The 17,351-nt window shown below is 42.6% G+C and overlaps 1 protein-coding gene across 3 annotated transcripts in view; it reads right to left on the reverse strand.

The window, feature by feature from the left end:
* The window catches only part of PDE9A (phosphodiesterase 9A), an 81,269-nt gene extending 64,285 nt beyond the window's left edge, over positions 1-16,984 (reverse strand). For all 3 annotated transcript variants that reach the window (XM_073359712.1, XM_073359704.1, XM_073359695.1), the window contains exons 1-4: positions 16,609-16,984; positions 4,478-4,548; positions 2,601-2,678; positions 1,600-1,643 (exon numbers count right to left, since the gene is read on the reverse strand). In XM_073359712.1, coding sequence (XP_073215813.1) covers positions 1,600-1,643; positions 2,601-2,678; positions 4,478-4,548; positions 16,609-16,677 — 262 coding nt within the window. In that variant the 5' untranslated portion in view covers positions 16,678-16,984. The remainder of the gene's footprint in view (positions 1-1,599; positions 1,644-2,600; positions 2,679-4,477; positions 4,549-16,608) is intronic.
* Positions 16,985-17,351: the final 367 nt, after the last annotated feature.

Below are 17,351 nucleotides of genomic sequence, written 5' to 3' on the forward strand. Positions count from 1 at the left end.
TTCTATTCCTCTCCCTTGTCCTGCTCCCCTGCACATGCTTCTCTGTCACCTGTTCCCTCTCTCCTGACATGCTTCCCAATTGCTTGGCCCTCCCCTGGACATATTGCCAGGCTGCCTCATTTCCTTTTCCTCTGGATATTCCTCTTCCAATGGAAGCTAGCAGATGCAGCTAGGGCCAGGCTATTCTTCCTTGTTTCTAGCTGCCTTTACAGGCCTCTGCATACTTCTTTGCAGTGCAAAGCCAGCATCCCTCTAGAACAGGGGTTCTCAAACTTAATTGCACCACGACCCCCTTCTGACAACAAAAATTACTACATAACCCCAGAAGTGGGGACTGTAGCCTGAGCCCACCTGACTCCCACCACCTCGAGCGGGGGGAACAAAGCCAAAGCCCCAGGGCTTCAGCCCCAGGCTGGGGGCCTGTAACCTAAGGCCTGCCACCTGGGGCTGAAGCCCTTGGGCTTCGGCTTTGGTCCTGGGTAGTGGGGTTTAGGCTTTGGCCAGCAAGTCTAACGTCATCCCTGGAGACCCACAGCTTGAGAACCACTGCTCTAGAACCAGGTAGACAGAAACAGCCACTACCACATGACTAGCTGGCTCCCTGCTGAACACAAAAATGTGCTTGTGAACCTCCTGTGCTCGCCACACCAAACTCTGGGAGCTGCTGGCCTAAGCATGTTGCTCAAAAGCAGAGAGAAAACGTGAAGCAGATCGGACTGAAGTGAAAGTGCCATTTCTGTTCCTTTGGAGAAGGAACAACTTAGCTGCTTTGGAGAACAGGCCCCTGAAAGCACACATGGTATATGCAATGTTGTTGTCCACCCAGAGCTTCTTCAGTCATGTCGCATTTATTTAGAGCTACTGAACCTGCGCCCAGTAAATGTTTGAAGGAACGACACCCTTTCCTCAGCCTGTTAGTGCTACCTAGGGTACAAATGTTGTGCCCAACTTTGAGGAGATGTTTGCAGAGGTAAAAAACAAAACAAAACACTACAAAACACTTTCAAAAGTGATCAGCAACAGCCTTACCCTTACTGATCTCAGTGGGAACGGTATGTCTACACAGCAGCTAGACACCCGTGGCTGGCCTGTGCCAGCTGACTAGGGCTCACAGGGCTTGGGCTGCAGGGCTGTTTCATTGCTCTGTACACTTCTGATTTTTCAACCTTGCAGGATCCTAGATCCCAGGCTCCAGCCTGAACCCAGACATCTACACAACAGATCTACACAACAGCCAGAGGGGCTGGCACAGGCCAACCATGGGTGTCTAGTTGCTGTGTAGACATACCCTGAGACTTTTAGCCTTGACCTCAGTGGGAGTGGAGTTAGACCAGTGGTGAGTCCTTTTGAAAATTCCATGCTACATGTTCACAGATGTGTCTCCAACTTGAATTTAACCACTTTTTACTTGGGAGTTAAATATTTTACACAATTCTTGATTATGGCATAGCCACAGCCATGTCAGATCAATTTTTTGTTTTTTTTTGCAGTATAGCTAGAGAACATACAAGTAATACATTTTCCAGATTATTTTAATCCCAAACTACCAGCTCAGTCAAAGGCATTTTAGAAAATATGACTAAAATAAAGGTGTTTTACCTGATAACTGTCCAGTGGCCACAGGTCTCACTTTATATGGAGTACTGCAAAATATCAAAGAGGGCTGGTTACAATGACACTGATAAAACACTTTGTGTTTTCTGTATAGGACTGGTGTACATGCCATGAAGAGTGGGAGGAAGCATATGAATGCATTCTGAGCCAGCTTGAAATTTGTGGGTTGAAAATTTACCCATGGAAATAAAGAACATGCACTTTCTATGAATTTATCGCCTTCAAATTTGCCACTGCACTGGTAGTCAAGGACTTGTTCAGGCTGCTTTAGTGCCACCAGAACACACCATGGTCACACTACAAGCACAGCAGAAATCTCTCCCCTTTGGGGAGAGTCAGGTTAGCTTGGAAATAGAGGTGTCAAGGAAACAGTCACTGGGAAGAAGAAAGTTCCTTGGGGCAGGGACAGACTTTTTGTTCTGTTTGTACAGTGCCTAGCATACTGAGGTCCTGGCCCATGACTGGGGTGGGGGCCTAGGCACTGTGGTAATACAAATAAATAAATAATAATGAGAGTGGCCACCGTAAAAAAAAAATAGCAAGGCAGAGCAAGCTCTGAGAAGCCAGGGAACAAAAATAAATGGGGTTCAGAGCAGTTGGGCTTGGAGCAGCACCTCATAAAAGCCGGGACCCCCCGTTTCCAAATAATGACATGCCTAAGTTCTAACAGAGAAATAAAAAAGACTGTGAATTAAGGGAGCTGGGAGCCTTTGGAGTAAACATAGTGGGTTGTAAACGGATGTTCTACATGAAATACTTATGTGCAGTAGTTTTTCCTCAGATAACTCCGCCTACTTTAATAGCAGGTAAAATTACAAACCAAAGAGGCATTAGTGTTATAATCTTGTGCCCAACTTCTGCTGACAGCTATTTCCCACTGCACAGGCTCTCCTGCCACATTGCACAGGAAAGGTGTTTATGGCTAAACAAACCCTCTTCCCTGGGCTTGACACTATTTTACAATATCGCGTCCTCCTCAGGCTTACCTCTCTGAGTTTGCTGGCATTGTTGGATCGATGGATACCATGCAATTATCAACTGTCAAAAGTGAGATAGTTGTGTTCCTGAAAGACACAAATCAAAGAGGTTTATTTAACCTCGAAAGTGACGGTCCTGATTCTGTGCTGCCTCAGACCTTGCATTGCACAGGTATAACTGGCTAAGTGGGCTTAAAACACTCCTATTTTGAGTAGCTACTGTATCTCACCCACTTTGCACTGATGTAGATGACTACACCAGGGGCAAGGCAGTGGAGAATTAGGTCCTTAATGGCTATGTTCTGTACAGTATAACCACAAGAGACATTTGTGATTAAAATGCAATTGTGGTCTTGTCTTTCCCCAGAGGGAACTTTGCTCCCTATAAAATCACATATGCTGTGCTGTTGAATAATCAGATACTGACTTCTACTGAGGAGGTATCGTGATTTATTGACTTGGCAGATATATATTGACGGAGTTAAAAATCAATAAAAATACTTACCTTGAGATAATACACACAAAATCCAACCCCCTCCAAGCTACACAAGTGATTATCAGTGTTGTTATCCACTTCTTTTACAAAAGGGAATTCTGAAATTGTTAAAGAAACTCCTTCACAACAAACAAAAACAAAACACCAACAGCAATTGAAAAGAGGGCAATGTTTTCTGAATATTAGTTTGCTAGTTTGGGCACCACAGACTGAACTGTGCTCACCAGAAGCTTGTTTTAAATTAGTGAAACTTCAGCAGCCCTTTGTATGGCCCTATTTAAAACAAACCATAACCTAACCTGTTTAACTGAAACCCTCCTGTTATTGTCCATGAATGGCTTACATTGTTAAACAAGGTTTTCTGAGGGACAGTGGAAGTGCTTGACATCACAGGCAAATGACAGTTGTTGAGCTCTCCAATATCAAAGGAGGGGTAATAGCAAGGGTAAACAGCAAAGCTTATTGGATTCAATCCCAGAGTTTTATGTAAATAATAGTCAGTAGGATTCTCCAGATGCCCACAGAGTTAACCACACTCAATAACCCTGTGATTTAATGTTTTTCTTGGGTTTTGTACTGTGGGTGTGTACATCTAAGGGACATCATACTCCTCTCTGCATACCCCTTTTAGAGAGTTCTGTGATGTCTAGGGAGCAGTGGGAACTGGACTCCAGCGCATAGGCAAAGGGTTGCTGGCCGATTCCCCCAGATTCATGGGTGAAACCTCCAACCAATTCTCTTTGTGGAGGATAGGTACACCAAACTCTATCCCAAATGAAACAATTAACAAGAAACTCCAGGAGTGGAAACTAATGGAATTTTTAGACCGCCCCCCACCTCACAAAAATAACCCAGTTAAAGGAGAACATGGCCTGGAACAAGGGACTCGGTGACATTTTTTGTTTGTTTGTCCCATTTGTGCAAAATTCTAGTGGGTACTCTGTTTGGATACCAGGAACCTTGAACAAGAGTGGTATAGTTCTATTTGACAGTGCCCCAAATGTAAAACTGGCATCCTTGACTGGGCTTGTCTGTGCACAATTTCTCAAAACATCCCTCTCTTCTATTCTATTCCTTATACCAGACTAATATTGTGATATCCGAGCACCTTCCAATAGTGCATTAAGCCCTCTTCTGTTATTCATTATGCATGAATTACTGTTACCCCAATTTCTGATTCTCACATTCTGTAACTTGAGATATGCCTGAGATGCAAAATTCAAATCTAGGTTCAGATCTAGATTTTGAAATATATTCTCCTCTTCCCAAAACTAAGGGATTGTTGGGTGTGAGGTTCCATTTTGGGCCCACCTCTGAATTGTTCTGAAGAGGGAAGGAATCAAGGTGAAAGGTGTGTTAGCCCTTGTCAAATGTATCAACTGATGCCTACCTTGGTAACCCAGTTGCAATGCAGAAGAGGTCAACAATATCTCTGGAATTGCAGTATTTACTGAAGACCACCTTCCAAGCAAAACAGCAGCAGTGAAGAAAAACAAGAAAAAGAAGAGAAGGTACGGTTAAATTCCATTGGACATGGACCTCATGTACTGGCTTTACATAAATGACCATTCTTGCTTTTAAAATATCTGATTTGCCCTGGGCATCGAAATTCTTTCCTCCCTTTCTTATCTTCCCCCTTTTCTAATTCATTTATTTTCAATGAGAAAGCAGAGCAGGAAAGGGGATTTTTGAATCCTAACCGAACTATCAACAAATCTAGCATATGGTATCTGAAATGACAGCAAAAGAAACTTTATCATTAATCTAGAGAATGATCATGATCTATAGAATGGGTCAGATCCTCAGTGTCAATTTGCATTGGTTAATTCAAGTCAACGGTGCTGCACTGATTTATATCAGCTGAGGATCCGGTCCTGTAATTTAGATGGAATGTAATATTTTCCAAGGAAGCCAAACTTCCCACTGTAATGTATGGCACTATTGCAGTACTATTAAGTTAGCAGTTGAATCCACTTGAGATTAATTTTTCCAACTGCTGTTGACCCCCAAAGAATGCCCTTTATCCTTTTACACACAAAAAATTATGTTAAAAAACACTATTAAGGTTGCAAAGACAACCCTAAAAGATGTCAGTTTAAAAATCTCCAAAAGCCAGGAAATGCTGGCATTAGGTGTTCCATGCCATCCCTTTGTGCATTTGCATTATGATACAGTCTTTAATTACATGATCACATACTATTTTTTCCATTGGACCCCTGCCTCTTTCAGTGCACAGGATAGACCTGCTCTGGAGATGAAGCATGATTGTGTTGTAAAGAAGACTGTTGTCTGTCAGACCCCTGCTTCATTTGTTGCAGAAGTTAGAAGATGTGGGGAAGGGGATTGCAGGAAGAGAAAGGACACACTCATGGTCCTCCTGCAATCCCCTGCCTCATTCCTTTCACCACACAGACCTCTGCCGTTCGAGTAACTGATAGCAGTAGTAGGTTGTCTTCCTGTATGTGGACCAGCACTAGAGGGGGGACAGGACGCTTTGCCAGTGGGTGTCACATATATTTGCCTACAGCAGAGGAATGGTGAGACTCAAGGATCTTGCTTTCCATTCCAGGCTCTAATGGGGAGTGTGCTCTACTGGGCATGGATTCTTCTGTTTATTCCCCCCCCCCCCCCCCCAAGCATGACCCCTTCTCTAGCCTGTTCCAATTCTTTTGCTTCCTTACTCCTAGCTCCTTCTTCCAATCTCATTCTCTTCACTTGGCAGCTCCTAGTCTCCATGCCTCAGGCTTCTCACCCCAGTCCCAACCTCCTTGCTCAGCCAGTCCCAGTTCTCCCCTCCTGGCTTCTCATCCAGTCTGCCTCTCTCCCCAACCCTGGCCTCCAGTTGCCCCCTCCACCCACATTCCCAGTCTCCTCATCCAACTTCACTGTTCTCTCTTGCGTCCCAGCTCTTTGAACCACTCTCTTTGTCCAGTCAGTCCCACTTCTCCTCTGCACCCAGCTCCTCATCAGATCTCTCTCCCTTCCCCGGCCACTTCCTTCACTCTTCCCCCACTCAGTTCCAGTATCCTCCCACCTACTGGCTTGCTCCCCATTACCTTCCCTGGCTCCCAGTCTTAGTCTCCCTCCTGCCCTAACTGCTGATCTGATCCATGTCTCCCTCCCCAGGGCCTTCCCTAGCTCATAATCCCAGTCTCTTTATTCATCCAGTCGCAGTCTCCTTGACCAGCCTGCCCAAGTCTCCCTCTCCCCCCACCCACCATCAGCCTGCAGCCCCACTCAGGCTCCTTGTTCTAATCTATTCTTCCTCAGGTCTGGCTCTTGTCTTTGCAGCACCCTCCTCCTCACTGCCTGGACCCCACTCATTCAGGTATCTAGATTAAATGTACAGGATTGAACAATTAGATCATTAAAAACCTGAGACAGATCATTACCAGTTATTACATGTTATTTGGAAAGTAACTGGCATCAATTTACCCTATATGGCTATTTTGATAATCACCACAGTGATGGACCTTAGTTTATTACAATCCAGCTGCAATCAAAGCAGTAAATCAAGGTTTTAAATATATTTTAATCAGATTTAGATATGACTGAAATCCTGCTCTTAGCAAAACACAGCATCTTTCAGAGGTTCTAGCTACTAAAACTGTCCGACACAATATCACAAGCCCATTATTGTACAAACAACTGACAAATGCAATAATTTAGGAGATGATGGCAATTGTAGCTGAACTTAGAACGAACTTTTGTGACATGCTGGGAGCGCTATTTCAGGTGTCCGGGGTTCTCATTCTGGAAATCAATTATTAGTGACCAGAAACTGGGATAAGATAAAAAAATATTCAGGAAGCACTAAAGATCAGAAAGCCAGCCCGTTTCATGAAGGAAAACACAAGGCTTTCAATGAAGCCAGGATGAATTTTTAAAAGTTCCAGATAATAATGAAAGAGTGAAAAGTTAGGCAATAAAGATATTCCTTTGTGGTTATATTTAAGTGGATTATGGGCTAGATTCCTAATTTTCTTGGTCTTTTAAAAGTTTGATAGAAACTGATTCATAAATCACTTGCTGCATTTTGCTAAGGAGAGCAAGATTTGAATGATTGTCTTTAGGTTTTCTTTTAAACCAATGATTTTATGCTGTAAAAGGTCTTTTCCTTTGTCAGTTGCTGCGCTCTTCTGATTGGCTTCCTTCTCTTTTCAAACAAAGCAGTCAGCCAGCAAGCAATCATTTCCCAGCAAATATACAATTGTTTCTGTGATTGTCTGCACATTCTTACTCCCAATGAAGTAAATGGGAGTTTTCCTGGTGATTTCTCAGTGGGAAAAGGAGTTGGGCCCTTTGTTCTGAGACTGTGGCGGTGAGTTATTTTGCCTTAGGGCTCGATTAATGAGCTAGTAGTATCCTTTCTATTTTACATTATGTGTAACTTGTGGGGGGGAGGGTGGACTTTGGGCATGTGTGTGTGCCATTTATAGCCCTAGCAAAGTCTGAAAAGCCAATTCACTCAGAGCTGGCTTTTATTCCAGAGCCATTAGCAATTTTCACCATCTATGGGTGAACCACAGCAATATTAGCTTGCAAACATCCATTGCCACCTAGGGTGACCAGATAGCAAGTGTGAAAAAATCAGGACAGGGGGTGGGGGATAATTGGCGTCTATATAAGACAAAGCCCCAAATATTGGGACTTTCCTTATAAAATTGGGACATCTGGTCACCCTAGTTGCCAATGGGAAAATGATTAGCCACTGACCTGTCACAGTCTGTGGTAACCTGCTTCCAGATGGCAACTGCAGCTCACTTCTGGCCTCTCTCAACTGCATGTCCCAGTACTTGAGGGCCAAGGGAAGCTCATCACACACTCCAGAAAGGCATCTTTCCTCATACGGAAGTTCTAGAACCACTGACGGTCATCCTAGGTCTGCATGATAATGCAGTCCCATCGCTCCGTGCTTGTGGTCCTGCTCCAGAATTGCCAGTCAGCTTACTGGGATTCCACAGCTATTAAAAGCTGCATCAGCTGTCTCCACTGCTCCATATCTCCATGCAGCCTGCATGATCTCCTTAGCAAGCCCTGCTGCCATCGTTTTCTCAGGATGACAAGCAGCTGCTGAAATGCCCTCTGTTGCGTCTGATGTCCTGTATCCATCTTAAGTTGCATTAATGCCAGCATCTCAGAGTAGGAGACATGGTTACCAACAGATTGGGATGGAGGTCCATCCTGGACAGAAATCTAGAGAGTGCCAAACAAGAAGTACTTCACTGAGTTGGTGGGCTAAGACCACGTCCACACAGGTGCCCAGGTTGTCCCAATATACGCTTCCACAAAATAATAATTCATAGAGCAGCGCAGCTTAGAGTAGGACTAAGAACTATGGGACGTGCTCCCAGAAGTTCTACAGCCTTAGAGGCACGAGTACAGTATCAGTGTGGGTGCAGCAATTCCACTGTGGCTTTGCAGTGAGGGCACTTACGCTGCTGCTAGGCCAACCTGGGTGCCAATCACTTGAATGACCAAAATCATGTGACTGTAGTGAAGGGTGCTGGCACTCTGACTGAATTCTTCTACGTACCCATAGAAGAGATATAGCACAGGCAGGGGCAATTCAGGTTGCCCTACACTGCCCCAGCAACACACTTCAGCTTGCCCTGGAGAACTGACATCTAGGGTTTAATGGTGGATTGAGGAAATATAGCCATTCTTTGTTAACTTCACTGGCAAGGGTGACATGATTGTGTGGATTCTTATCTGCTGGGAACTGGACTGGTGCCACTAGGTTAATTTCAAATAGACCTCATGTTGTAGGAACTTTTGGTAACTACAATTTTGGACTGGATTTGAACTCGCCACCTTGAGAGAGAAGGCTCTATATTTCACCAGCTATTTCCTTCCCTGTCCAGTTCCCTGCAGAAATGCTGTCTCAAAGTTCTCTTCATTGAACTATCAGAGCCAGCTCAGTTTAGTCATTTTTATTCTGGTTCTCTTTTAACAACACTCTAAAGGTGGGGGAGAGGGTGCTAGAGGGTTCAGTCTGAATTTGCAGATTGCGAACTTCAAGATCCCCAACCATATATAAATCCAGTTAACTGCCTCTCCCTCATGCATGTGCCAGACAGCAATGGAAGGAATATAATCCTCAAAAACATTATAGCAACTGCACATAGTTTGCTTCCCCTGTTTTAGGGTTAACATTTGCTACATTTCAGCCCTGTTGCCCCCTTGTCTTTAGAGGAATTTCCAATAGGCTTAGAAAAAAGGACAGTGAAACTGGTCATCATTTAATATTTTGCACAATCATTTTAATAAGCCTCCAACAAAGCCAACATGTAGCCATTTGATTTAAGCACAGGATATGTTCGGATTGCTTCTGAGGGTAACATGAAGCAAGGAAAGAAAGCAGAGTGACTAATGAGATGACTGAGACTTTCTGGAGTGGAAATAATAGTTAGATTAAGTGTGCAAAGAGTGTGAAATAGGCCACTGAGTCAGCGCTAATGCTTATTGACTGGGCTTTGGGTCATATCCACAATGTTAATATTTCTGTAACTTTTTTAGACAAATGTCCTTTCTATCTTACTCCCTTCTGTACAGCTCTGGTGTGCGTCAAAGATCTCACGTTACTTTGCAGAGAGGTTAGAGATTAATAACCCGTGTCTTGCCCAATATTCCCACTCAATAAAATATATTTTAATACTCAAGGCTGAGCAGGAGCGATTATTAAAGATACAATAACTGCTCTGATTACACATAGTTGTAAACTGGTAGGGCTGAGACTAATTACTTTGTATTTCACTTTGGGAAATGGATACCATGAGTAGGAAACAGTGTATTAACCCAAATTCTGTTCTATATTTAGCTTCAGAGTATCTCATCGTCCACATGTCCAGAATTCTATCCCTTATCAATTTTTGTTGATCATTGGATTTCGTTCCAATTTTTCAACAAACATTTGAATTTTTTTCCCCTGGTAAAATTCCTAATTGAGTAGTGCAAAAAATACGTTCGAAGTAAGCCTGTGCTTGGCTTCCAGCCCTTTGTATGGTAGTATCAACCCCTTGGATCTGACATCGGTAGCCCTTAGGTGATGTATTTTTTCAGTCAGTAAAATAGGCAGGATCACTGTCAAACTGTACAGGGTTTGCGACCTTTTAAAAGTATGTAAAACACTAGTGTCTGTAGAATAACACTGCAGCATAGCTGGTGTCGTAGAACATACCATAATAAGGCAGCAGATGGTGCCTAAGTGCAAGCAGCCAAGTTTTGGTGGATCAATCGCCAATAGGGGCAAGAAGCCGGAGGATTCCAGAACAGTTGGGAGGAGTAGGTGGAGAGACAGAGGGGAGAAGCGCCTCGGTGGAGAAGGAGGAGGACTGTGTTGCGCGGAGTGTGGGTGTCTGTGAGCCCAGGGAACAAGCCTGTGATGAACACTGCTAGACTGCAACTAGTGGTGGACACTTTGGATTCAGACTCACATGTGTGTCCCAAGGGCAGGTGAAGGCTGAGTAGCCAGGGAGCAAGGTACCCCAACAGGTCAGCGGTCCAGACTGAGCAGCCACCAAGCAGCGCGCTCCACCAAGCTAGCGCATTTCTGCTTTATGCGCACCACTGGTGTGATCTGAGGCCATGTGTGTGTGTGTGTGTGTGTGTGTGTGTGTGTGTGTGAGATACTTTTGGGTATCTTGGGGGGGGTGGGGGGCGGGCCGGAAAGGGGAGGGATAGTACCTATTGTTTCACTATTGCTGTTGAATTCCCTTCAGTCACCCATCCCTTTTCAGCCCATCGGTCTGTACCCATTCCCTTGCTTATATTCCTTTATACAAATGGTCTCAGAATTCCCGTCTGTGAAATTGGGTTTTTGTGTTCGGGGCCTCTGGATCCATGTAAGCAAAGGGGGTCTATGCCCAAACCAAAGAGAAATATGTTCAGGTCATGCTACCTTAGGACATCTACCAACACCTGTGTCCGGCTCAGAGAAAGGGTAGGGAGCTGGCACAATACGATTATGCTTTATTGTGTAATGTATCTTGTCCAGGCTGTGAAAAGTGTTACTGAATTGCTTTAACAACAGTTTTCTCAGAAGAATTTTGAACTGCTGAATAAGAAGTCTGATGTGATGTTTCTATCATTATGATTATCCTTTCCTCTCCAACAATCTTAAATGGCTATATCAATGTGAAACAGGAGCACTTAAATACTACTGTGTTGAAATCACTGGGAAAGAAGAAACTTTCTTTTCTATTTTTGTAATCAAATGTTCTTGAGAAGCTGAGAAAGTACTGATAAGACTACCTGTCTTATCAGTTATATTTCCCAAACATAGAGATAAGCCCCATCTAAAACCTCACTTCTAAATACCATCTGAGTTTAGGAGTGTTTGAAATTCAGATACAAGTAGTATAACTTGAGCCCATCCCTATCCAAAATATCAGGTGATTTCTCCTTTATTTCCCAACCTAATTAATAGTTGGCTGAGTAACTTCACCTCTCTGTGCCTCAGTTTTCCCATCTATAAAGTGGGGATAATGATACTTGCCTCTTTTCTAAAGTGCTTTGTGACCTACTGATTAAAAAACAATAAGAGCTGTGTATAATTATAATTGGTAGTCTTGTCTAAATGATTTCAGTTTCTGTGGAGCGTGGTTAGGATACAACACATAGGATGCTCATTTTGTGTTTGCTACTATCCTACTAAAGTTTTAAATTTCTATTCAAAATGTTATGCCTGATTCTTGGTTTATGCAGGTGTAACTCTAGTTGGGGGCAGGAGAAGAGAGAGAAACATCAATACAAGAACTTAAACCCCCCACTAGCTTTTCACATTGCCTGTGTATCAGAGAGGTGGATGTTAGATCAGTTGGGGCCAGAGATCTAACATCTATATGAGCCAGTTTTGTCTCAAGAATATTGGCATATTTTGAGGATATTCACTTCAACACAGTACACAGATGGAGAGTAAGTGATTACTTTTCTAATGACAGCATGTGATTCTGAAATGAAGCTCAGAAACCAGAAAGATCCTGCATATTGAGATTTCAAGACACACGACTGTATGATCAAACATACTTTTTATCCTCTGCTATTTTTTAATATCCACAAACTGAGAGGTTTGGAAGAAACATCTCCAGGTGGAACCCTCAGTAAAGAGAAATTATCTGGTGGGCACATGGTGCGATACTGGTCAGTGATATGCACTGGTCAGTGCTTAATTTGTAACTAAAGAGGTGCTGGGGCTCAAGCAATTAGGTGCTGGGGTTCAAGCTTTTTTTTTTTTTTTTTTTTTTTTTTACTTTCATAACTGACACGGCAAGTCCAACAGTGCTGGGGCTCTGAACTGCCAAGCCGAGAGGCGCCAGGGCTCAGCCCTGGAATAAATTAAGCACTGGCACATGAGAGCTCCAGGCTAGATTCCTGGTCAGGAATGCCTTGGGAAGGAGGAGTGCAGCAGAAGCTGTGCGCTTTTTAGTGATGTAGTGACTGGTACAGGAAGTGATGAGAGCTCAGCGTGGATCCAGTGCAGTCCTTCTGGCCAGAAGGATGGTGGCCATAAACTTATGCCTTTGAAGCGTTTGGAGGAATGCTTGGGGCTCTAAGAAGTATGCCAAAGATACCCAACCAGCTAAATAGAGATACCACCTTTTAAAGGGAATGCAGAAAGGAGCATTAACTATGGATATTGATCCCCTCTTCCAAATTTCCAAACAGTCTGTTTTAAACCATTTTTTTACTCTAAAAATATTCACTAAACTGTACTGTACAAATAGTTTAACATGACAGGGTGTTTTAGAGTGCCCATTGCTTAATTTGCTGCATTACTAACTAACAAGAAACTATTTTATCAGCTCCCTTGAATTCACTGAAATGTGATGAGTCACAGGGTAAGTTGAAACAAATTACATGAATCATGATCTGCACTATTTTTCATAGGCTGTTGTCTTTAGCGGTCTATCATCAAGAACTATGACCCTGATCCTGCAGACAGTTATTACCATGCATAACTGCAGTGGTTCTCAACCAGGGGTACATGTATCACTGTGGGTACACAGAGGTCTTCTAGGGGGTACATCAATTCTTCTAGAGATTTGCCTAGGTTTACAACAGGCTACATAAAAAGCACTAGCGAAGTCAGTACAAACTAAAATTTCATAGCCAATGACTTGTTTATATTGCTCTATAAACACTATACACTGAAATGTAAATACAATATTTATATTCCAATTAATTTATTGTATAATTATATGGTAAAAAGGAGAAAGTCAGCAATTTGTCAGTAATAGTGTGCTGTGACACTTCTGTATTTTATTGTCCGATTTTGTAAGCAAGTCATTTTTAACTGAGGTGAAAGCTGGGGTACACAAATCAGATTTCTGAGAGGGATACAGTAGTCTGGAAAGGTTGGGAGCCACTGCATAACTGTAATCCTATGGGTACTCATATAGGACTACTCATATGAATAAAGAACATGTGAAAGTTGGCCGGAGTACTGCAGAAAGGGATCTGGGGGTCAGAGTGAATCCTTTGCAATCCCAGCTAAATATGAGTCAACAGTGTAATACTGTTGCAAAAAAAGCAAACATCATTCTGGGATGTATTAGCAAGAGTATTGTAAGCAAGAAATGAAAAGTGATTCTTCCACTCTACTCCATGCTGATTAGGCCTCAACTGGAGTATTGTGTCCAGTTCTGGGCGCCACATTTCAGGAAAGATGTGGACAAATTGGAGACAATCCAGAGAAGAGCAACAAAGATGACTAAAGGTCTAGAACACATGACCTATGAGGGAAAATTGAAAAAATTGGGTGTGTTTAGTCTGGGGAAAGGAAGACAGAGGACATGATAACAGTTTTCAAGTACATAAAAGGTTGTTACAAGGTGGAGGGAGAAAAATTGTTTTCTTTAACCGCTGAGGATAGAACAAGAAGCAATGGGCTTAACTTGCAGCAAGGGCGGTTTAGGCTGGACATTAGAAAAAGCTTCCTAAGGGTCAGGGTGGTTAAGCACTGAAATAAATTGCCAAGGGAGGTTGTGGACTCTCCATCACTGGAGATTTTTAAGAGCAGGTTAGACAAACACCTGTCAGGGATGATCTAGATCAGTGGTGGGCAACCTGCGGCCACTGGGAGCTGCGGGCGGTCGTGCCTGCGGATGGTCAATGTAAACAAACTGTTTCGCGGCCCGCCAACGGATTACCCTGACGGGGACTGGACTAGATGATTTCGCGAGGTTCCTTCCTGGACTATGATTCTACTGCTGGGGTCTCAAACACTTTCATTCTGCAGATCACCAGGAATTCAACATACTGTGACCCCTGGTCTAGCAGTTAGACTGAGTCAGGTCTCTTTGGGCAGGCTATGTAACTGCTTTGTGCCTCAGTTTACCTAACAGTACCCTTACCTGCTAGGACGTGATACTTAATTAAATGTGAATGTTTTCATTAACAGATCCTCAACTGCAATGTGCTACATACCAGATCCTCAGGCATAATACTCAATAAGTCTGATTGTCCTCTGACTTAAACTCATGTAAATGAGGAGTAACTCCACAGAAGTCAATGGTGTACCCCAGTGCAAAAACGGTGTGAGGTCAGAATCAGGCCATGTAAAAGCAAAAGTATTTATTATTATAATTATCATGAGATGCCCACCTCCATTACAATACTCTGAAATGTTCATCAGTTCAGCCAGACTTTGAGTCTGAAAGGATTTAGCCTAAACAATTTTATAATGATCGTATTTCAGTACTGGGTCAAGTAAGGAGTAGTTCAGCATTAGTTTAAAGAGTTGCCTCTAGAAATCACAAATACTGCATTCCTTGGAAGATTATGGATTCCTTTTGTCTAATTAGGAGGCATGAAGCTTTGCGATATGCTCTGCTTACCCCTGAATGAACCCGCGTTTACTCTGTATTTTTACTGCAGGAATCCTTCCAAACATTGCACAGATGGAATTTCACATCTGACAAAAGAAACAGATAATGTTTATTGAGCAAAATTTATATTGCTGGAGTTTGCGTTGCTATTTCATGCAGTCATGCCTCTGGTGTGTTCTTCTACGATACAATTACTCTCCAGAGACTAATCCTGGGAAATGCTCAAGTTTTAGCAGGAGGAAGTGAAAAGTATTATTTAGTAAATATGATGTAAATGATCTCTATCTTTTTAAAATAAAAATTAAAACCTTTGTTTTTCTATTTTTGAAGGTGCTGGGGAACTTCACATTGCAAGTGTCGTTTCCTTGGATTATTAGGCAACTAGCTCTGCTAAACTGTGGCAAAACATAAATCCTCCCTCCTGTTTAAGAGAGTTTGGATGCTCCTTTCTGCTAGTGACGAAGAGCTGACAGCAACAGAGATTTCACCTTCAACTCAAAGACCCCAGACTGATGATGAGGTGATAATATTCTGCTCTGGGGAAACTTGTGCAGCTCTTCATTATTCAAGGTCTTATTTTGACTGCATTTCTGATTCTCTATTTGCATGTTTCTGTGAGTGTGCCTTATGCAGGAGAATTGGTTAAGTCTTCTAGGTGACCAGAGCAGTGGGGGGGGGGGGGGGGGAAGAGGCAGAGACCGTAGGCAAAGGCAACACATTTGGATATGACTGTAGGCAGCTAATCCTAAATTACGTGTTCATAAGGTCATTTAAAACATGTGGGAAATGCATAATGCTATTTCTTTCCAAAGGAAAAGCTGAAGCTAGGTAAAATAATAATTTAGGCTTGAACCCTAAAAGATGGCTATTTTGAATTTTGCAAGCCACACTGAGATCACTCTTTAATAGCTTAGTGTCTTCTATTTGCTGTATAAGATAAGGCACTTGATTTGTAGCTGAAAGATGATCTAGGATAAATTAGTAATAGAAACCGTAGGGTGTTTATGTGTAAAATGCATGTCTAATATATTTCACATATTCTGAGCTGTCTGTTTTTTAGTTACTAAACATTCCTCAGAGCAGGGACTGCATCTTCCTCTATGTTCTGTATAGCACGGAGCACACAATATCTGAAGTTCTGATAAAAGTTTAATGATACGGAAGAAGAACTTTGCCAATGTTATTGGGGATCCCTACCTGCTGATACAAATACACAATAGATTATAACAACGAATGAAATAGCTTCCTATACACCATTTAGAGTATATTTTAAAATGTCTTCCTACCGTTAATATCCATGTGCTAAACAATCTCAAAATAATGCAACATAGCTTCTTTTCCAGTTACTATTGATCATGTGAAAACCAGGAAAGCACCTTTCCACATGCAAAACTTTGCAAACACGTAAAGGGCTGCTCTTGTAGAGCAACCCTGGAAGACTATTAAATCAGGAATACACACACACACACACCCTGCAGCACAGAGAGTCCTAACTGCACTTAAAAAAAACCCCTATATTCATTCGCAAAACAGAAGTAACTCAAGAGCATTTTACAAAGAGTCAAGATCCATACCAGAGCTGAATATAAACAACCTTTTATATTTTATAGGTCACAAAATAAATACAGCCTGCCATCATTATTGCTGCTGCTTACTGAAAGAGACACCAGTTTGTGAAATATAAGAAAAGTACCTTTTGAATTCTTCCATCAATATCCAAATAAATACACTTGGGCCGGTAAGTTGAGGAGCCGGATCCCATCTTGCTACAGTTGGACTTTTACTGTACTTTCTTACTGTCAGCTATATAGCAGGAAAAAGGGATTAGCCAAACAATGCTGAGCCACCACTGCCAGATCCTTTAGTGTCTTTGCTTTTCTATAAACCACAGTCTCATGCTATGAAGATCCTTCCTCTAACATGCATGCATTTTGCTGTGGCAGTGTGTGTGCCACCTCCTCTTAGTTTCCCTTTTCTCTGACTTCAGCTGCCTTGGACAGGGAAACACAAGCTTCAGATCCTGTCTTCAAGTGCCCTCCCGATTCCCATAGCAACCCCCTTTGACTTCAGAGCTGGGAGCCTGTGGGCAATCAATCCGTAATGCTGTACTGGAGAGCAGGGCTTGATTAGTTGCTTTCAACACACAAGACAAAGTACCACTTATCACTGGGAGAATCCTCTACATTAGACTGGATTGCAGTCAGTGTCACTCTTTTTTATGGTGAAATGGAAACAGAATAATCCATTAACATCTATCCTTTTAGTTGCCTTTCTATACATCTTAAGAAGTGTGACAGACTCCCGACTGCACTGAACACGGACACAACCCATTTTAAAAACACCATGTAGCCAGAGCTGGGACTGACCCAGCTAAAATGAAGCAGTTTCATTTATATACCACCTTTGCTATCAATGCATAGAACACAAGACAGGCAA

Source organism: Lepidochelys kempii, chromosome 1, assembly GCF_965140285.1.
Source record: "Lepidochelys kempii isolate rLepKem1 chromosome 1, rLepKem1.hap1, whole genome shotgun sequence".
In the NCBI taxonomy this organism is placed as follows: Eukaryota; Metazoa; Chordata; order Testudines; family Cheloniidae; genus Lepidochelys; species Lepidochelys kempii.